The sequence below is a fragment of the Sciurus carolinensis genome, chromosome 2 (genome assembly GCF_902686445.1).
Source record: "Sciurus carolinensis chromosome 2, mSciCar1.2, whole genome shotgun sequence".
Lineage (NCBI taxonomy): Eukaryota > Metazoa > Chordata > Mammalia > Rodentia > Sciuridae > Sciurus > Sciurus carolinensis.
Genome location: NC_062214.1, coordinates 91,874,848 through 91,896,040, shown reverse-complemented (window position 1 = coordinate 91,896,040; position 21,193 = coordinate 91,874,848). Strand labels below are relative to the sequence as shown.

General features: G+C 45.3%; 1 protein-coding gene across 7 annotated transcripts in view; it reads left to right on the top strand.

Moving 5' to 3' along the window:
* The window catches only part of Tln2 (talin 2), a 392,003-nt gene that overhangs the window by 331,118 nt on the left and 39,692 nt on the right, over positions 1–21,193 (top strand). For 6 of the 7 annotated variants that reach the window (XM_047538975.1, XM_047538970.1, XM_047538971.1 and 3 more), the window contains 6 exons: positions 3,222–3,368; positions 7,829–7,930; positions 10,292–10,411; positions 15,566–15,712; positions 18,855–19,021; positions 19,937–20,120. In XM_047538975.1, coding sequence (XP_047394931.1) covers positions 3,222–3,368; positions 7,829–7,930; positions 10,292–10,411; positions 15,566–15,712; positions 18,855–19,021; positions 19,937–20,120 — 867 coding nt within the window. The remainder of the gene's footprint in view (positions 1–3,221; positions 3,369–7,828; positions 7,931–10,291; positions 10,412–15,565; positions 15,713–18,854; positions 19,022–19,936; positions 20,121–21,193) is intronic. The other variant, XM_047538976.1, reaches the window with a different exon arrangement.

The following is a 21,193-nucleotide window of genomic DNA, read 5'->3' as shown; positions in this document are numbered from 1 at the left end:
GATCCTATCTGCTTGGACAGCCAGTTCTGAACTCCCCATGACTGGGAGCATACATTAGTCAGCACCATAAGCTTCATGATGGCATTCTGTGCTTGGAACTGATGGCTAGAGTAGTTTTCACTGAGGAACCAGAAGCACTGGGTGGTGTAAAGTAAGTCATGATGAGTAAAGGCCAGGCAGGTGATAACTGTCCTCTCACCAGTACAATCTGGGAAAAGCAAATTGACAGGCTTATCCCAAAGGACACCTGGGCCCCTGGGTTTGCTTTTCAGACCCTTTCCTAAGAGGCAAAGGCACAGATAACCATTTAGGTGTTACTCATTGTATGGATACTGTTTTATTTACATTGCCTGTTGTATTTCTTCATTTACAGAAAAAAAATAGAGTTAAAGTGTTTTTAAGTAGTTCTGATTTGGTGAAAAATAGCCCAAGCTCTGGGGTCAGACATAATTGGATTCAAATCCCAGCTCCACCTCTTGCTAACAGGTTACTTCATTTCTTTGTCTCCTCACCTAAACAATGGGACTCATTATGAACCCCTCCCTGTGGCAGAGACTGAATGAGATAATGTGCCTGGTGTGGTAGGTGTTTTAAAACAAGAAGTGGCACAGAGCCTGGGATTAATGAATTGCATATATTAGGAAAGCATGTGCTGGTAGCCTTTTCCTGGCCCCATTGAGCTCCGGCCTGTGTCCCCTCCCCACCCAGGTCCCTTCCCCAGCGTCCTCCATAGACCCCCATAGCAGCTGCCTGCAACATGCCAGCAAAAACATAGGCCTATTCACTGTTGCGTTGTTCTAATTATTAGTTGTTTTTCTCCCTTTACTATAATTGAGATCTGCCCCCTGTAGCCTTCTCCCACTTCCCATCCTCCCGTGATGTCTTTGCCTGCTGTCCTGGACTTTGTAGTGGAAATGCTATTAGAAAGAAACAAGGCTCCCTTGGAAGTTGACTTCAGGCATGTGTCCAAGAAAGAATGGAATCTGGTTTTCTTGTGTGTTGTGCTGTGAGATGCAGTAACAAGGAACCCCTCTAGAATCAAAATTAACGACCTCATTGTTGGCCTACTGAATGCTTCCTGGATGGCCACTGGTCGTTTGAACATGCCTTAATTGAGATCCTACTGTGTCTTTGGACATACTAAGCTCCTGTGCTCAGCCAGCACAAGCACACAGTGTGTGGTTCAGAACTAAGCTATCCAACCTAGATGTGACTTGCCTTTGGAGTTCAGAGCAAAGGCCCCTGGATGGGGCTGGTACAACTAGAGACAGCTTCACAGAGGAGGTAGACTGTGAGTTGACCCTCTAAATATCTGTAAAACTTAAACATAAGGAGTGAAGGACAACAGGTCTTCTAGAAACCCTAACAGCCCATCTTACCAAGCAGATGGGAAAATAATTAATTGCTAGGATAGCCAAAGTCAAGGATTATTTGTGTGGCTTTTTGTCACTCTGTACAGGGCAAATGCCCTGTAAATTTTCCAAGGAGTTCCAAAAGAACAACTTCATGACTTACTACTGCTTCTGCTGCCTCCCAGATTTGCTCCTGACACCTTCCTGAGCCCAAAGGAGACAGCAGATCCTTGACAAGCAGCACTTGTCTCTCCCCTAAAGCACATATTTACTTTTCATATGAATATGTAAAATTTCTGACATTTTTTTGTGTCATCAGTAGTGAGTTCATCTGAACTGAGACTTAGAGAAAAACACAGGTTTTATTTGATCTCCTTGTAAATGATCATATATTTGTATGAAATAATCTCTGTGGTGTGTGACATAGAAGAGATAGCACCTTTCGGGTTTCTGTCATCAAAACAAAGCAATCTGTACATTTCATGTTATACCCTCTCTGTACCAAAAAATTAGCTATCAACTGAAATTGCCAGTTTACTCTATTACATCCTGAAGACAGCAATTTACGCCTCCTGACACGGTTGCCTCAAGGATAACTATCTGAGAGCAGCATGTGTCACCTCTCATCAGATGTCATCCTCCAGGAACTCTTCTTGCTTCCCAGGGCTTTTCAGTTCAGACAGGGCCAGTTCCTATGACTCACTAGCCTCCTTACAATTCTTCTCTTTTATAAATATTTTTTAAAAATTCATAGTAGTTATCTATCAAGTCCTACTTGCTTCATTACCTTTTCACCCACCAAAGTAAAAATGCAATATTTGGGACTTCTTGGAAATGTCTCCCCAGGGTGGGCCAGGATGACCCCAGCCCCTTCCTGCTGTCCTGGGTGCAGTGCAGCCCTCATGCTAACTACCTGGTGTTAGGTCGCATTGCAGAGGGTATGGGCACAGCCCCCTCCTGCACTGTCCCCCTATTAGTCCATCAGAAGTTAGCTACATAGCAATGTTATAATTCTTCCCATTGTACCGAAGAGGAAGCAAGTTCATCCATTCACTTAGCTAGTTGGTTTTGGAGCCACAACTGGATCCCAAATTTTCCTGCCCCAGACTTAGAAAATTTTCCCTGCCTCTTGCTGCCACTCGAGGTGTCTTCCAGATCACCCAGCACTGCCCTTGTTTCATCTTTTGTCCACTCTTTCATTTACCCAGGCCCTGCTCTGTGCTTGACATGGACAGGTCCTCACAGTAGGGTGTAAGGTACACGAGGGCAGTGTGGCTGTGTCTGCAGAGTGTTTGCCCTGGAAGAACTTGGCTCATTCTCCAGTCTCCTGGCAATATAAATTGTGACATAGTTCTAAAGCCTGTTAGGCCTTCTACAGATTTATGTATTTTGTATGTACCTACATTTCCATAATCTAACTTATTTGTAGAAAGGGAATTAGAGTGTATTGGGCAATGTTGAAGAGAAGTACATGTGTTATGAATACATTTTTCCTTTATATGAGTTTCTTTTTTCATTAAATATGTCAACTCCTATATTTGGTAGCCTGTGGCATTCTCTACCACCCTGAACATAGTAACAAATAAAACTAGTCATGTCACAAGACACTATTTGATATTTCAGTTTTATTCTTTCTCTTTATTATTAAAAAAAAAAAGATCTTTTCCTATTTGTCTTTATGACTTATTTGGATTGCAAACAAACATCAAAAATCAAGGAAAGGGAGAATATAGGATATGTTGTTGTGCTTCACCTTGAGGATATGGTTTTGTCTTTTTAAGATTATTCATAAGAGAAGTGAAGCAGTTCTTAAAAGACTAAGCATCATTTCCTTCTGTGGAAGGAAACATTTCACAATTCCCTTCTCAGGCTCAGCACACCCATGATGCCATCACGGAGGCTGCCCAGCTGATGAAGGAAGCCGTGGACGACATCATGGTGACACTGAACGAAGCTGCCAGTGAAGTGGGGCTGGTGGGAGGCATGGTGGACGCCATCGCCGAGGCTGTGAGCAAGGTGGGCATGGGCTTCTGGCTGGAATGGGTCCTCCTCAGCCATCATTGCCTCCATCCCGCTCCAACCTGTCCCCAAGCAAGCCTTCTTGAGAGTCTAATTATGTACAGATGTTCAAGCACATGTTCAACATATTGCTCTCTCTTCATTATCAATTCATTACCTTTGTAAGCCAATTTCCCCTGTTCCTTCCAGTTTTACCTAGAGGGATGGGAGGTGGTGAAGATATCATTGATTTCCTCATCTGTAAAATGGAAATAATTATTAACCTCCTCTGTCTTCTTCATAAGTTTGTTGTGAAGAGCAAGCTTCAAAATGGTTACTGTGAGATAATGGGGAGCTTTTCTGAATGCAAGCTCCAGGGCTCCACCCCTGCCTTGCTTGTTTGGGATCTAGATGGAGTAGAGCCTTGGAATTTCTATTGGTACTTCTACAAAGAGGCTCATGGTTCTGGTGTTTAGTCAAATGCAGAAACCAATGAAATAATATGTGTAACAGCCTTCCATGAACTCTCATAGACAACAGACAAAAAGATAAGCATCATTTTCTCATTTAGTGACCCATCAATTGACAGGGGTCAGTAGGGAAATATGACTGGAGACAGTTTCAATTCCATATCTCTTGCTCTTTCCCCCAAGGAATCCTTCACTCATCATGTCAGTTTGATATTCATCAGAAAGAACAATTGTTCATCAACATCTAATTGCTGTCCTGTGATAGCACAGCCAAGAATTATAGGCATCGTCTGTGTTTTGACATGTCCATTGTCAGATTGTGAATACATTAATATGGTTTTTCAGGATAATAAACAGTCTTTAATTGCTAATTTAGAGCAGATTGGTTGTTCATATCTCCATAAAGAAATGATACCCTTGAACTATAATTAGAGTAATTATCCCTAAACATTATGCAGTCATTGTCACACTGCTGAAGTAACAAACCTGGGCTGGACAGCCAAGTCTCCCTTTAGAGACCTGGGGTTCCACTTTCTCAAAGTGTCTGTTAACCCATTATGTCCCATTGTCTCATTTATAGAACACCAAAAACTTAAATTGAGCAACAAATATACCACTTGTAGTAACTTCAAAATGAAAAAAAAATTTGTTTTTAGAATTTTGTCCTTTTGAGAAAAGTATTAGGTGAATTGATCAGAGATAATATTCATTAATACTATTAATTGTGTGATTAATGGTATGCATGATAACAAATTGCATAATAAACTAGATTGTGATTTTCAACCTATTCTATTACACCTGGGTCCATTTCATTGAAATAGTCACAGAATTGAAAACTTAATGGGTTAATTTCTGCTATGAGCCTCTCATGCTTCATATAAAGACAGTTTGGCAACAGATGAGTAAATAGTAAAATTCTCTTTCTCAAGGTCTTTGGATAAGTCTCAGTGTGGGTATATTTGGTTTTTAGGACATCAGAACACTGGAGCTTTGAAAATAAGCCACATGTCTACCAAGAATATAAAATAATGGAGTCCAAGGTTTCTTGGTACAAATTAGAAAGTCAAATGATGATCTTTTTCTTCTTGGGAAAAGGGATTTTTCAGAATCGGTGTAATGACAGGGAAATGTCCCAGCAATCCCTACAGTGTGAGAGTCAGATCTGAAGTCTCTCCCTGAGGCAGCAGTGAGCCTTACACACTGCCACAGGCTGCAGACGGAAAGCAGCTCTCGCACACCTGATGTCAGTGGTGTGACAGCTGCTCCCTCAGCCCAGGACACACGTGACTCTGATGGAAGAGCTGGAAACTGCTGACAACACAGACACAGAGGCCATGCACGAGCAAAGGATCCCCCCACTTCCGTTCTTTAAAACAAACCACTGGGGCCGAGTGTGGTGGCACATGCCTATAATCCCAGTGGCTCAGGAGGCTGAGGCAGACAGATCACAAGTTCAGAGCCAGCCTCAGCAACTTAACAAGACCCTGTCTCAAAATTTTAAAAAAGGCTGGGGATGTGGTTCGGTGTTTAAGCACACCTAGGTTCAGTCTCTGGCACCAAAAAATTATAAAATAAACCACTGGGATTTCTGGCTACCCCTAAACTCTTACCTGATCTGCCCTGACATCCAAGGGACCACATAATACCTCTTACCCATCCTGCCTTTACTCTGTCTTTTTGCTGGAGCCTTTGCTTTAAGGGATGTTTTAGTCCTTTGGGCCCTAAGCAGAAGGATGTTAGGAAGCTGTTGCTTGTATCCAGGTTCATTAATTTGGTTAAAACAGTGATATGCTTTTCAAATCATTGCCTAAGTCCTCAAGGGCAATAACTAGCAGAATAATGTGAGTGTACCCAAAGTTTATTTGAACTTAGTTACAATTCTTGATGCCTTCAGAGCTTCCACTATAGTGGTTCTGGAGATTTCCTGCCATGTGTCTAAGCACTAGAGATCTGGAACTGATAGGTTATGTGAAATAATAAGCCTTCTCCGTGACTTAGGACAAGTCACTTCAGCTCTCTCCATTCAGTGAAGTTTGTGGAATTCTGTGGAATTTCACAACACAGTACCTTTTCTTTGTTTTCCTCACAACTTTGGTGCCAGGAAAGTTACAGAAGCAAAACAAAATTTTGCTATCAGCATCACAACTATTTCATAAAAGAAAGGTCATATTAATACCAGAAAAGAAAAAACAATGTGAAGTTTGTAATCCCAAAAAAAGGGGAATTCTTTCAACTAAATAAGTCAGAAATCCTGAAGCACTACTTTGTTTCTACCTTTCTCATTGCCTTCAAATTAGGTAAAGATTCATTGTGGTAGCCAGCAGTCACTGGCTACATGTTCTAAATATCCCTTTAGCTCCAGCATCCTGGCTTGGGATCAGTTGGGCCACATCTCAAATGAAGGATTCTAGCATATTATTGACACTTAGAAGATGCTCAGCAGGTTTACACTGAACAGATGAGTCTACAACTCAATCCTCATTTGACTAGTAGGGTCCCCACACTGTGATAAGACACTTGGAGTCATCTCTGCCACAAGTTCAAAGCCAGCCTCAGTAACTCAGTGTGATCCTATCTCTAAATAAAATATTTAAAAGGTCTGGGGATGTGGCTCAGTGGTTAAGCACCCCTGGGTTCAATCCCTGGTTCCGCCCCCCCAAAAAAACCTAGCCCAGAGTTTGTGTTGTATTGTTTGGTGAAAATGACCCCCAGACTGTGCAACCGTATCACACACAGACTCCAAGCACATATTCCTTTAATTCACAGTGTAGCTTTTGACTGTTTATGACATGTGACTCTTATTGAGGACACCATCTGACATTCTCCTAATTGACTTCTTGGCTCCCAATCTCTTCCCTTACTCCAAACTATCTGGCAAAGAGCTGCCAGGGAGATTCTCTCAAATATGTCATTGCCTGCACAGTTCCTACCATCTTCCTCTTGATTTCAAGATTCTCCAGACAACAGATCCAGCCTCATTCCCAACATGGTCAAAACCCACTCCTGTTTGAGTGAAACTGAGCCCACTATACTCCCACGTCCTATATTGGTATCTTTTTGCCTTGTCTCTTCATCTGGAATATCATTCAGCAACCAGTGATGACAATAATACTGATGATGGTGGTGAAGACAGGTCGCCTTTTTCTTCTCTGTAGTCTTCATTGACACTATCAACAGTATCATCTTCATTACCGTGGTCATCATCTCCTCTCCCTTTATGCAGCTCTCCGCCAGGTGTAGTCTCTGGATTCTCACTACTACCATGTCATCCTTGGAAGTTACCAATGAAGGTCCTCTGAAACCTGGAGAGCTTAATCAGCTTGAGGAACATTCACAGGCTCTGGAACCAGGTCTTAGTTACAAGTTTCTGGGCAATATGTCCTCAGCCTTTCAAGGGACACAGCCACAGTCCCACCTGCTCCCACTCTTCCACCACACAGTGATTGCCCTTCTCTCAGTTCCTATCACACTTGCAGTCAGATGAACAACAAATTATTCCTAGAACTTCCAGTTCCTTCTCTTTCCAACTTAGTTCAGAAATAGGGGCTCCAGGACATAGATGTGTGTGGACTCCAGCATCCTAGGGAAGCCCTTGGTGATCTACAGTCTGCCTCCTCTCCCACCTCACCTTCCTCTGCTTTGCACTTCCCTGAAGTGTCGGGTCTGCCAGGCCTCTGTGTACTTCAGTGCTATCCCTTTTCTTGGCTTACCTCCCCACCTTTTACATATGTGGAGTGCTCCTGACCTGGTCAGACTTGAGCTGAAACATTACTTCTCCAGAATGCATCCCATTCTGAGACTCATCTGGGGAACTCTTGACTGTGTCCCTTGAGTACCTTATCTGCAGCAGTACTGCAGTCCTTACTGCAGAAGTTGGGGAATTCTTTTCAGACTGAGCTAAAGAATCTGAGGGCCCCGCAACTTCTCTATGTTTCTAATTCTAATAAATGCAGTCCACGCTTCAATGGGTTTCTTGTGACTTCTGGGTTCTTTTCCTTTTCTCTATAGCTGGATGAAGGCACCCCTCCAGAACCAAAGGGAACATTCGTTGACTACCAGACAACTGTGGTTAAATACTCCAAAGCCATTGCCGTGACAGCTCAGGAAATGGTAAGAAAAGAACCCTTCCCACTGCTGATTGCCCCTCTGTCTGCCACCACCTCTGAGTCTTTAAATTTGACCTCTCTGTTGGAGAAAGAGAGTGATCCATGCTCCTAGTTCCTCCTGGGTTCTAGCACCTGCCCTCTATGGTTTCTCTGGTCACCTGCGGTCTGGAAACCCAGTCTGCAGAGATTCTGACCTCATGAAAAAGCCACAAGAAGGAATTAAGATGACTGAAATTTGGGCATGAGGACAGGAAACAAAGGAAGGAGAAAATATGAGAAAAGAGAGGAAATGAGAAGGAAGTTGGAGTCAAGGAGAAAAAAAGTCCTATTCACCTCTGAAAGGACTTGAGATATTTTGATACATTTAAATCACAGTATGAGAGAAGATATTTTGGGATAAAATAAAACAGAGATGAAATTGTCTGACAGAGTCAAATTATAACACTTAGACAATATGGTATTGCCTACTCTTTAGGCAAAATGAAACTGTGGTTATGTTAAAAACAAAACAAATAAGAAAAACCTGACAACAGAAGGAAAGTAACTTTTGGAGATAATTTTTTTGTTGTTTTTTGCTAAAATGTAATACAAGAACTGTATTTCGTGGATCCTTAGACATAAATGCCATCAAGAAACAGGGACTGCTATCTTGATAAGTTACACAAAAGATGCCAAATGGTGTCTTTAGAGGATGAATAGGAGTATGTGGGTAAAGTGCCTCTTCACTTTAAAAGGCTCAGATGCCACAGGGTGGACTCTTTGGAGATGCCTCTGATACTTTTGCCACAGAAGTCTGAGTTGAGAAATCAAGGGGCCTTCCTTGCTGGAGGGACCAGAATGAGCCACCATATGGTTGCTGTCCCATCACCGTGGCCCAGCCGCTTCTCTGGTTCTGTCATGTAATCGTGTGTCCACTAGAGGTTGAGCTTGGACCACGAAGGCTTCGCTGGCTGCTCCACACGTACATGGAAACCGACTTTGCCAGGTCTACTGTTATTGAAAAGAATTGGGGCTGGGGCAGGCAGGAGGAATAATACCCATCTCATCTCCTTGTGTCAGACCAGTTGGAGGTGAGCGCAAGCCCTTCCTCTAAAGGGAGCACAAAGGGCAGATCAGAAGTCCCACTCTGCAGCTTCACCATGCAATGCAGTGGTGGGAGAAGACATTTTTGAGTGGCCTTGTGGCATTTTTAGAGTATCTCCTGGGCCAGGCTCTGGGCTACCCCGTGTTGACCCTTGGTGTCCTTGACCCTAAGGAGCCCAGCTGCTGGCTGCATGGCCACTCCTGAGATAGCTGGCCTATGCCTTGATTGGAGAGGCCCATTTCACCTTGTGGGCTCACTCCTAGAATCTCTGTGTTGCGAGGGGACAGATAGAGCAGCTCATGGTGCCACCTCACCCTCTTGAGGTTCAATATGTGCTCCTTGGAACCCACACTTGGGCTTGAGGCTTGTGACATTTCCTTGTAAAAAAAAGCCTTAGAGGAGACTGACATCCCATCATTTAAAAAGTCTTTTTAAAAGCCCTTTCACATCAAGGCCTTCAAAGGGTATAGAGGGAGAGTTATCCAGAGCAAGGAAGGGGATGAGGCAGGAGGGAATTCCCTCAAAGGGACAAGGACACTTCTGAGTGACACATTAAAGCTGTTCTTGAGAATTAATTGGCATTTTTGTTCAGAGGAAGAAGGAAAGCTAGAAACTAGCATGTTAGGTGAGATTAGCTAAGATACCCTGTTCTACGAAGCAGGGAAATACAGTCTTGGCAATAAGAAGGTTGTGACTGAACCCTTATCACGCTTTGGCACAAATTTATTTCAAAGCTATTCTCTGAGTGTCTTCCTCCAAAATACTGGCTTCTCCACCACTTTTTATTCACATCTTTTTTAACAGCCCTGTCCTCATGCCCTCTTTTACCTGGGTGGACCCTGCTTCTGGAGACCCAGAGACCAAACCATAGACACCCAGGCCAGGGTGTGCAGTGTACAGGGCTTGTGCCTCCTGGTGGTGTCTTCAGGGAATTCCTCTTTGGCCCCACAGGGCACCTCCCAGAGAGTGATCCCTCAGGGCCCAGCTCCACAATGCACGGCCTAAATGCTGAGCATGTGCCCATCTGGCCCAACCAGAATCTGCTGGCCTAAAAGGGGCCCTGTAGGTCTGCCCGGGTTCTGGCCTTTTGTGTGCAATGTGGCATGGGCTCTGCTTGAGCTGCCCTTTCCAGCGTTCAGCCCTGAATGCCAATACTCGCCTTCACCCCATTGGGAGCTTGAAAGTGAATGAAATCCTTTGGCTTCCAATGGTATTAACACATGGTTTTCATGCTTTTCTCTGTGTGTGTGTGTTTGTGTCTTGCTTGTTTTCTTTTTCCAGATGACTAAGTCGGTTACTAACCCGGAGGAGTTGGGAGGACTGGCTTCACAAATGACCAGTGACTATGGGCACCTGGCTCTCCAGGGCCAGATGGCAGCAGCCACGGCCGAACCAGAGGAGGTCTGCCACCTTAAGGCCCCTATTTTAAGAAGCCAACACACAGTGGTGCCCACACTCAAGGGCTTCTCTGTAGCCTGGCTCCACTCCAAAAGACCCAGCCCAGTAGCCAGAACCAGATTCTGTTTCCACTGTGTGCAGCCAACGCCCTGCCAGGTTCATACCTGGAAGTCCCAGATTGTACTCCAGGCTCATGCTTTTTCTGAGGCTGACTGGTCAAGAACTGGGACCATCTGGGGAGTAGGCTTTCAGAAAAAAGGACTCTGTTTACAATGTTCTGCCAGGCCCCTTCCCCACTAGCCCATCACCTTACATGCTTGAGCCTTGGGGTGCCATCTCATTTCCTGTTCCTACTCAGTGCATCCCCCTCAGTCATGTTTGTTTTCGAAGGGCTCCCAGAAGTGTTGGAAGTATGGGATTTTGCTGCCCCTCAATTGAGAAATGCCTGCTTTCATGACACAAGCTTTACCTTAATAATCTTAGTGGCTTTCTAAGAATTGGCCCAGATTCTGCCACCAAACTTCTGATGGCCTCTTCAGTATCCACCTCCCTCCCTAACCTAGCTTTCTGTGGAGGCCAGTACATACTTGGCCTCAGCAAGCTTTCACCCAGAAAGGCCTTCAAATAACAAAATTAGGCCCCTAAGGCCACTTTCTAAGAGTTGCCATCTCTGATAATTCTAAGAAATGGAGTGGTCCACTGGGAAGACCACTCCATGGGTGTCTCCAGGGGACCTGGGTGGGGATCCAGGGGATGTCAGGATAAACACCCAGAAGGGCCCAGGGAACTATGTGGCTCTTTAGAGAAAGAAAGCTCAATCTGGAATACAGAATGGTGGAATGAGTTGCAGTAACACTGAAGAGATAAAGGTAACTGTGTTCCATGAAATTCAGCAAGCTGTTTATTGAGCTCAACCCCTATTTAAGACATTTGTAAATTAGTGGGGCTATAAAGGCAGAAGGTTGTAGCTGTTCTTTTTCTCTCCTTGCAATGATAGTCACTGTCCCACAGTTCCTTGGTGCTGCCGTTGCTTCTGGGAAGTCAGCATGTTCTAACAAAGATTCCCAGAACTTCTGCAGAAAACGAAGACCCAGAACACATTGCTTTCTAATGAGTGGCATAACCATGCATGCAAACAAGAGCATCACATATATGTATTTGCATACATACATATCTAGCATGGGATTTCTCAAGTTTTAACAGTGCCTGTGTTTTCCAATTTCAAAATGATTGCATATTTAGGCTACAGCATGAATAATTCTGTTTGCGATGAGTGTGTTATAAGTTAACAACCAAGAAAGGAGCACTGTCAGAGACTTGCACCAGGACTCTTGATTCTTTTACACAGGCCCATCTTTCTTTCTTTAAAATAGACTCCCTGCTTTAGTAAGACTAGACTATAATTCTAGTCTGTAATTTATCTAGACATATAATTCACTTGATTAACATGTAATTTTGAATTTTATAAACAAGAGTAAGGGAACTTACAGTAAAGAAGACTTTGGTTGAACAAAGGGAAGAAGTAAATGGCTTTGAGGGAGGAATTAAAAACAGAGAGACTGTAATTGCAAGGGAGGTCTGCATCCCTATCTACAGAAACCTTTACGAGTGGAATCCAACCCCATCTGCCTTGGATGGTTGAAATGCTGTCCTACCTGAGTTATCTGCAGGGCCCCTCCCCCATCAGAGTTCCTATGAGCTTCCCACCTCATATGTGAAGCAAGCATCATTTTCTTATTGCAAGGGAGACCACTGAAGCAAACTACAAAATAAGGCCAAAGCAGCCAGGAAAGAAAATGGATTGCTGAAAGCACAACAGGTTTCTTTGGTTATTGGCCATGGGCTATAGCAACCAACATTTTCATTAAGGTTTTCCCTTTTCACTCTTACATCTTCAGTTATATTTTCAGTCCAGACACAAAAGCAGTGTGATCTGAAGCAAGAAGAGACAGAGAAAATATAAAATTACCAGTGGTTTGCAAAAGAAAATCCTTCGTGGGCCTTTTTTGCCAGACAGATATATAGGGAGAAAACCAAGAAGGTTAGAAGATCCCTGAAGCAATGTATTTTTTTCATTCCAAAATCATAGAATTATTTGTATACCCAAGAGGACCCTACATCACAGCATGTGAAAATATTTATATCCCCAGCAAGTAAAGAGTGGCCCCCTTCGCCGCAGCCTGCTGGCTATGCCGAGTCAGCGTTTCAGTATTTTCCAGGATGGGACAATTACAGGAAAAGTCAAGAACTGTGCCCTGAAACATCATGCAGAATCTTTATCTGCTTATTTTTCCATGGAAAATTCAAACCTTTGTTAAAATCGCTGTGAAAACTTCAGAAAAGTTAAAATTCTCTGGCAGCTTTGCAATTTCAATTTTTTTAAAGAAAAAAATAAAAGAAGAAGAGAGAATTGAAATTCTATGAGCCATGAATTCCTACGCAGGGAAAAGATTTAGTGACTGAAGCTTTGTCTCTGAGGAAACTCCACTATAACCACTGTAATACTGGATGTCTTTCAAAGCTGGCAGGAGCATTTGCAGGCAAGAACCACAGCCCTCTCCCCTCAGTGAGATAGTGTCCACTCTAGAATTCTCTAAAACTTTCCACTCCAGACATGCTTTCTGGAGGTTGGATAGTAATTCCTGAGTCTGTTGTGAACTTTCTATTTTTTCCTTCCATATTTTTCTATCTAAGTTTGTCAGATAAGTTCTTCATGCCTCTCCGACATCCACACGCTCTCCCAGGCAAAATAGCGGACCTGGTTTTAGATGCAATTGCTTTTAAAGGTCTGTGACAAGCCTGACATTTTGTTTGGTTTAAGGCAGTAAGGAAAGATCTTAAGTTCTCCTAGATCACCCCCGACACTGTAATTGGATCCAAAACTTCATAAAGGCCAGGCTTTTAATTTCCCTCCAGGCACAAAACCAGGAGATGGTTTCCTCCATTGGACTTTTATTTGGGCAAGAAGGGAATTGAGGGTTTTTCATGAGGCTCAAGTAATGGTTTACTAAAGTTGCCAATTTAAAACCCCAAGTTGTATGTCTTTGAGCAACATTCCTTTATAATAAACACTAGTGGTGTGTGGAATCACCTTGTGGTTTTTAAAAAGTTGGGTCATATTTGCAAAAACTTTAGCATTGCTTTGAGAAGTTGACCATGTTTAAATCCCTTATCTGTTTGAATACAATCTAGGAAATGCATTCTTTCTAGAATGTTCCTCTGGCTGTAGAAAATGTTCTGTGAAATTGCCAGTGGACTATTGATTCTGTTGTTTTCTTTCATTTAACTGCCCTGCTGTCACACCCCTGGAAAATAATGTTTTTAAGTTCTAACCACCTGGTAGGCATTGTGATGGGTGCTGTCCCATTTACCTCCTAATTACAGTATGTGAAACAAGAGTCATTTGTTCTCCCCCATTTCATGGGTAAGCAAACTGAGATCCAGAGTGCTTAGTAAAATTTTTAGCTTAAGACAGCAAAACCACATTTCAGTTGGAACCACTTTAAATAACTTGAACTAGTAAAGTCATTTTTTTTTTTTTTTTTTTTTTTTTTTTAAGATAGACAGAGTCTACTACATTGCTTAGCACCTCGCTTTTGCTGAGGCTGACTTTGAACTCTTGATCCTCCTAAGCCTCCCGAGCTGCTGGGATTACGGGTGTGTGCCACCACGCCCAGCTTGAACTTGTTTTTAAATCCAGGAGCATGTCTACCAAACACATAAGTTTGAATGGTTTACTGCCTTTGGGCTGAATTAGAATGTGTTTTCCCTCCTCGGTGACAGCATTATTACTGCACCAGTCCAGACCTATTTTCAGATCTGCCATTTTGTAGAATCCAGGGACATTGGATTGCATATTACATGGAAAGGGTCGGCAGGACAGACTTGCCTAATCATGAAGCTTTGGCAGTACCCCGCGTACAATTCACAAGACTCCCAAAGAGCAGAAACTCAGCTTTCTTAATCACAAGAATTTTTTGTTAAGTGGATTTCAAAGGCCTTAAGGAGTTAAGGATAGAGTACATTTTCCCTAAAAGCAGTAAAGTATTTCTGTAATGTAAGAGAACATCTATAGTCCTCCCTACTCTCCAAAGTTATGCTTCCACAAACTCTAAAGAGATGATAGCATCCAGGTGGCCAAAGTCTCCCAGGCATTATTCACCAAATCTGAAATCTTTTAGTAAATATTTTTAATAGTTGATGCAAGAATAAGCCATAACCTCTAGCTACTGTAGATTCTTAAAAATAACTCTCACTCATGCTTAAACTTTCTTTTTAGTTTCTTACCTGGGCTGGAGGGCAGGTTATTCATGGCAGCAGTATAGATCAGGCCAAAATGAAAACTGATATGAAATAAAACCCAAGGAATGCATACTTTGGGGAGGTAACGTTTATTATACCTTAAAGGAAACAGCTGGCAGCTTATCCATAGTGACGCTCATTTCATTTCTCCCAGGGAAATTGCTTTTAATAATCACACAACTCGGGTCTTAAATGAATGCGTGCCTGCTGAGCCTTTAGCTCTGTGAGTGTGCCTTGTTCAAGGAAACCTCAAACCTGGTCTGTTGGCCAGGAAGCCTGGGCTCTGTAGGGTCCCTCTCACCATGTAGTACAGCTAAGGAAGTGGGTGTTCTGGTTAGTAAACATACCAACGTCGTAAGAATCTGAACATTTTAAAATATGCTTAATACTAAAGCTATATTTTGAACTTGTAATTACCCTCTAGGACTGTTGGGAGATATAAATGAAATGAAAAGGCATCACCTGCTTGGAAGAGGCCTTGACACACAGCAGGGGCTCAATAAATGCTTGTTGAATGAATAACAATTATGCCCCAGAAGTCATCTAATTAACATTCTTATTGGGTGGCCTGGGACCCAGATGAGCTGTACATCAGAAAAGGTAGCAAATTTCAGGGCCTTATGCTAGCACAATGAGCCACATGCTTGCTTGATGGAGACTGTGGGCATTTTACAGTCTCTAAAAAGGGAAGCTAAATCAACCAAATTCCATACTTCACCAGACACAGACTCCTAATAGGAGTGGAATTTTCCTAGCCAGGCTCCCATAGGACGCAGGAGAAATTTTCCACGTAGGGAAGGCCTTAATGGCAGGGTCCCATCACACTCCTTCCCTATCCCGGGCTTGCCTCTGCAGATCGGATTCCAGATTCGCACGCGTGTACAAGACCTGGGCCACGGCTGTATCTTCCTGGTGCAGAAGGCAGGGGCCCTCCAGGTGTGCCCCACAGACAGCTATACCAAAAGGGAACTGATCGAGTGCGCCCGTGCTGTCACAGAGAAGGTAAGGAGCAGCCCTCCAGGTCAGATGTAACCACTGTAGTAGGCGCTGGCTCTCAGTGACCCACTGTAATGGGGGACAAAAGCATGAAACCAAGCTGAAGTCAATCGGGCTTCACAGCTGTCTTCCCTTCCCACTCCTCCCCAAGGGAAGGCTGCACCAGGGGGTGATTCTCAGGACCTGAGAAATCCAGAGCACTACGGGGGCTGTCCCAGGAGGATCAGGCCCCCGTGCTCAATCTTCTCCAAGGTCTCTCCTGCAGACAGACCCTATCAGTCAGCATCAGAGCCAAGAGCCAGCCAGGGGGAGGCCCTGTGCTGAAGCCCCACCTTGTTACCCCTGGCCTTCATAATTAAGGAGTCTCCCAGGTGCTAAGGGCTGAGTCAAAAACTAAAGTTTCCCTTCCTGGGCAATCTCTTGATTTATGGGCAGTGAAGCCAGGGAGGTTGAGTGATTTCAGGCAGTTGTATGGTACCTTTGGGGAGGAGCAGGGAGGATCTTCCACTGGGATCTTCAGACTCGAACAGCAGCTATTTGTAGAGAGAACCTCATAGGGTAGGGAGCAGGGCTGTGCGAGCTTAGCTAAATTACTTTACCTCTCCAAACCTCCATTTCTTTGTCTGTAAAATGAGGATACAAATTTACAATACCTGACCTCAGAATTGTGAAGATTGAACACAGTGATGCGTGTAAAAGCACGTGGCACTGTGCCAGAGACATACCCATCTAACAAAGGCTAGCGGCTGTTCTCTGCAAACCTCCTTCCAAAACTCTTCTCCAAGGATGTTTTCCCCAGTTTGTGAGGCTCCACTCTATAACGGTCCCCTCACATCCAGGTTCTTTTATTGTCCCCCCGAGGGGACCCTTTCACTTTGCTCATAGCCCAGCCAGTTCTCAGAACAGCTCTTCTGCAGGCTGCGGGAAGCGCAGATCGAAGCATCTGGGCTTCAGTGGCATTTTCCTCTCCCTGCGCCTTGGTTTGAAGTACATAGAGCTCTGTACTGTTGAGAAACTTGGCATCAAGACTGCAGGGCGGGCTGGGGAACCCTCACAGGGAAGTCAGTCACAGACGCTGCTCAGTCTGTGGCCCTTGGCTGGGGCTGAGCCTCAGTCTGGCTGTCTCCTGAAGCCCACAGGACTGTCCAGGCTCTCGAGACTCCACAGAATGAGGAAATAAATCTCTCAGCCCAGGGAAGTTATTTGCTCTCCCTTCAAAGCCCTTCCCTGTTGTGGAAGTTATGCTTGCCAAGTTCCCCTAGAAGGGTTTGCAGGGGAAGCAGCAGGGCCAGGGGCAGGATACCAAGCTGCCTGTCAACACGATCTTCCCAAGCAGGCCTTGGCCTTGCTGCTCCTCATAGCAGAGGCCCCTGATTCGGGACACCTGAAGAAGGACAAAGGTAGGGGAGGTGGCCAGGTTTTAGCAACTAGACTTACTGCTGTTTTATGCTATGTTTCCCCGCCCTTCTAATCTGCTTGGTGTTTCTTGTGTCAATCTTACATGTCTTGGTGGTGTATTTAGCAAGCCCCCAGCCATGAGCCTCTTGATTCATCTACCTCTGTGTCCTCCCTAGGGACCAGGAGAGACCCAATAAACACCTGCCAACCCTTTGCTGTGGGTGGGGCACTGTTTCTGGACTTCCTTCTTTCACTCCAGCTGAGAAAGTCTCTCTCACACACCCAAAACAGCAAATCACTTGCCTTGGCCTTTGTCCCCCATTCTCTGAGAGTTCTTTCCAGAAATTGTTTGTCTCATTCCCACATCAGCCCTGTGCTAGTCTGACTTTTCTCGTAGGTGGGACCTACAAGCATTAAAGGAGAATCAGGCAAATGGAGCAGAGAAATAGCACCCTGTGGGCTGATCCTGGGACATGGTGGGCACTCAAGAAATGGCCCCCCTGCCCCTTCTGCTGAGCTGGGTCCACAACCTGCCAAGATCTGAGCAGAACAGGGGAAAAAAAAGTGTCCCAAACCAGTGCCTCCTACTCACACTGACACGCCCCTGGCCTGATAAGCATGTTTCAAGAAATATATTTGCAAAACATTTTCAGACTTTTGGGCCAGCCATAGAAGAAGATGGTGGTTGTGGGTACACAGAGATTAACACAGGACTCCTGGCATCCAAGAGCCTCCAGCTGCTGTCCTGAGGGCAAGAGCAGTGCTCTGTGGAATCCCAGGAGCAGAGCTGCCTCTAGAAAAGAGAATAGGAGGAAGCATCTTAGTGGGGACTTTGAGCAGCATCTTGCTGGACAAGTAGGTCAGGGGCTGAGGAGGAGAAGATGGAGCCTTACAGACAAGGGCAGACCTGGAGTGAAAAGGTGGGTGTGCCTGGAGAAGTAAGGGGCTGGCAGATGTCGGGAGGAAGGGAAGTTGACATGTGGTGGAATTGTAAGCAGGGATGTGGGATGGTCAGGTTGGGGTTATAGAAAGTGACTCTGGGAATAGGGAGGGTTTACTCTAGGGGCTGAGGGTTAGGAACTGGAAGTCAGGACTTCTGACATAGAACATGCTGGGGTGAAGCCCTTACCTGACTTGCTAGACCCACAGGTCATTGTGTTATGGTTTGATGATTGGTAATGACATGCAGGAGTGTTAGGAGTGGAGAGGTCTGGAGGACAGCCCCCCTGGACTGCAGAGCAGCGAGGAATGCTCTGGAGAATTTCCCATCATGAGGCAGCCAGTGAAAGAGTGATGGCTGTTAGCAGTGGCTGCCCCAAACACCTAACTAAAGGGGTTGAAAATGACACCGTTCACAGGCACCTAATCCTTGATTCTTCGCTATGGTTTCAGAAACATGGTAACTAAATGTATACTGGCATCTGCCCTAGACTGAACATTTAGGATGTTCAAATGCCTTGCAAGGCACACTTTACATACATTAATTTTCCTCCATTCTTCCAACACCCTTGGTAGATTAAAAAGTAATAGAGCCATTTTATAGATAAGGAAACTGAGGCCTAAAAAGATGAGGCAGCTAGGCCAAGGCCATGTGTCCTGTAAATGGAAAGTTGGTATTCAGACCCAGGCTGTTGATGCTAAACCTGTGCCACTAACCCCTAAGCTATGAGGAAGGGAAATTCAGTGTTTTCAGAGTTGGCACACTTTGGGGTCACATTTTCTCCATTTCCACATTCCTGTCTACCTACAGGTGTCCTTGGTGCTCTCAGCTCTCCAGGCTGGGAACAAGGGGACTCAAGCATGCATCACGGCTGCCACTGCTGTGTCTGGGATCATCGCCGACCTGGACACCACTATCATGTTTGCCACGGCAGGGACGCTGAATGCAGAGAACAGTGAGACCTTTGCAGACCACAGGTACATGGAGAGGTTCAGGCTGCCCTGCCCCGAAACTCATCATCAACTTTTGTCATGCTGCCTGGGAGCCAGAAATGTGGGTATCTCTTCTGAGTTCAACAAGATTCTCAAGTGGGGAAAATAAACCATGAAATCAGAAAAAGCTCTTTTTGCCAACTGTAAACACAGAGTGACGTTTGAGCTTGACCTTCGACAGCCCTAGATCCAGTCTGACCCAGCAGAGAATAGCTTTTTGATCTTTTACTTTGCCCGTCGGAGAACTGCCCCCTTGACCATCCACTGACCCGGCGGGATCAGGTGTGGCAGGGGCAGGCGTGTTTAGCGGTTGCTGTGCTTTGGGGAGTAGGGCTCACAGCCCCATTAAGAACCCTGGTGCTGAGGGCTCTGTGTTTACTGCTGGAGATCCCAAATCCTCACTATGCGCTCCTCCTCTCTCTCCAGCCCAAGGGCTGGGCTGGGGCGGGGCAGAGCAGATTCTCTGTACTCTGTCCTTCCCTGAGCATAGTCCCTCAGGCTCTGATTCCCCGACAAGATGCCACAACCCATGCATCCTCACAGCTCACTGTGGGTGTCAAGTGTTATAAGGGATCTTGAGGGTCACAAAAATGCAGAATGTTCACTTAACCACAGGGCTGAGGAAAGCGGCCAGGCCTGTGGGCCTGAATCTTTCCCCTGACCATTACTACTACCTTCTGACCTTATACATGAGGGTTGGCTTTCCTCTCATCTCCCCAACTTTGCCTATGTGGAAGCTGCACACCCTTTGATAAGGGTGGTGGAACATGTGATTCTCTTCTCCAAAGCCCTTTCACCAAAGCCCCCTGTGACGGACAGATGTCCCCTCCCAATCACAAATAAGCAAGTTTTACCCTTTGTTTCCCCTCCCTCCCTCCTTGGCCCTGCCTGGTTTCTCAGGGAGAACATTCTGAAGACAGCCAAGGCCTTGGTGGAAGACACAAAACTGCTCGTGTCGGGGGCCGCATCCACTCCAGACAAGCTGGCCCAGGCGGCTCAGTCCTCAGCAGCCACCATCACCCAGCTGGCTGAGGTCGTCAAGCTGGGGGCCGCCAGTCTGGGCTCTGACGATCCTGAGACCCAGGTACGGATGGGGCCTGAGGACTGTCCTCCTCATATTCTGTGCACCAAGCCTCAAAGGAGGGCTTCGGCCACTGGGAACTTTTGAAGTAGATAATACATATGTGAGTGTCTAGTCTAAGGAACTGTTAGGAAGCAGTTGCCGAAGCAGGATAGAGGTGCGGACCGTGGAGGTGTCTGGGGGATGGAGACAAGCCACCACGCATTTGAGAGGAATCTAGGAGGAAGAGTCTATAGGGCCTGGTGAACCCGTGGGCATTGGGACATGAGGGAGGAGCAAGCATAACCCCACACTTGAGGAGCATTTTCTGGACAGTGACTTCACACATAGAGGGGGAGCTCCCTAGGGAGAGAGTCACCCTGAGCAGGTGCAAGAAGGTGAGTTCAACCTGGGGCATGTTGAATCAGAAGTGCCAGAGAGACCCCAGGTAGAATTAGTGAATGGGCACAAGCCTGCTTAGGTATGGGGGCATGGGTGCAGGGATTGTCGCCATAGAGATGTCAACACACACAGGAAGGACCATCTTCAGGAGAAAATGCCTAAGGAGTTTGAGGAGCAGCAGCAGTTGGCAGGAGGAAAGCATCTGATGTTGAGAGGAGGGTCTCTCAGCCCACCAAAGAGACTGAGAGTCAAGACAGATTAAACTCTATGACTGGGCTATTGGTCCTATTACCATGGAGGGCATTAGTAACTCCTGCTGTCTGTGAGGGGTGGTGAGACAGCAGTCAGGGGAGGGTGAAGAAATGATCTCCACAAGTGTAGGCCCCCACTGGGGATGTTTGGCTCTGTATTGAGGGAAGAGAAACTAGACAGATAGGAAAGGGCTCTGTACTTCTATGACCTCTGCTTGAGAATGTAATGAGTTCATTGAAATGACCCTCCTGTTGCTTGGTGCCTCCTCCCAGACCATCGGCTCCTAGAGGACAATCACTGTAGTTTATTTGTTTCTGAAATCTGACACCTGACAGCTCCTGGCATATAGCAGATATTCAGCAAATACATGTCCAACTATTGTTGAACTAGCAGGCAAGCCAGGGATCAATAAATAGATATTGCCCGTTCCCAGAATGCAAAGC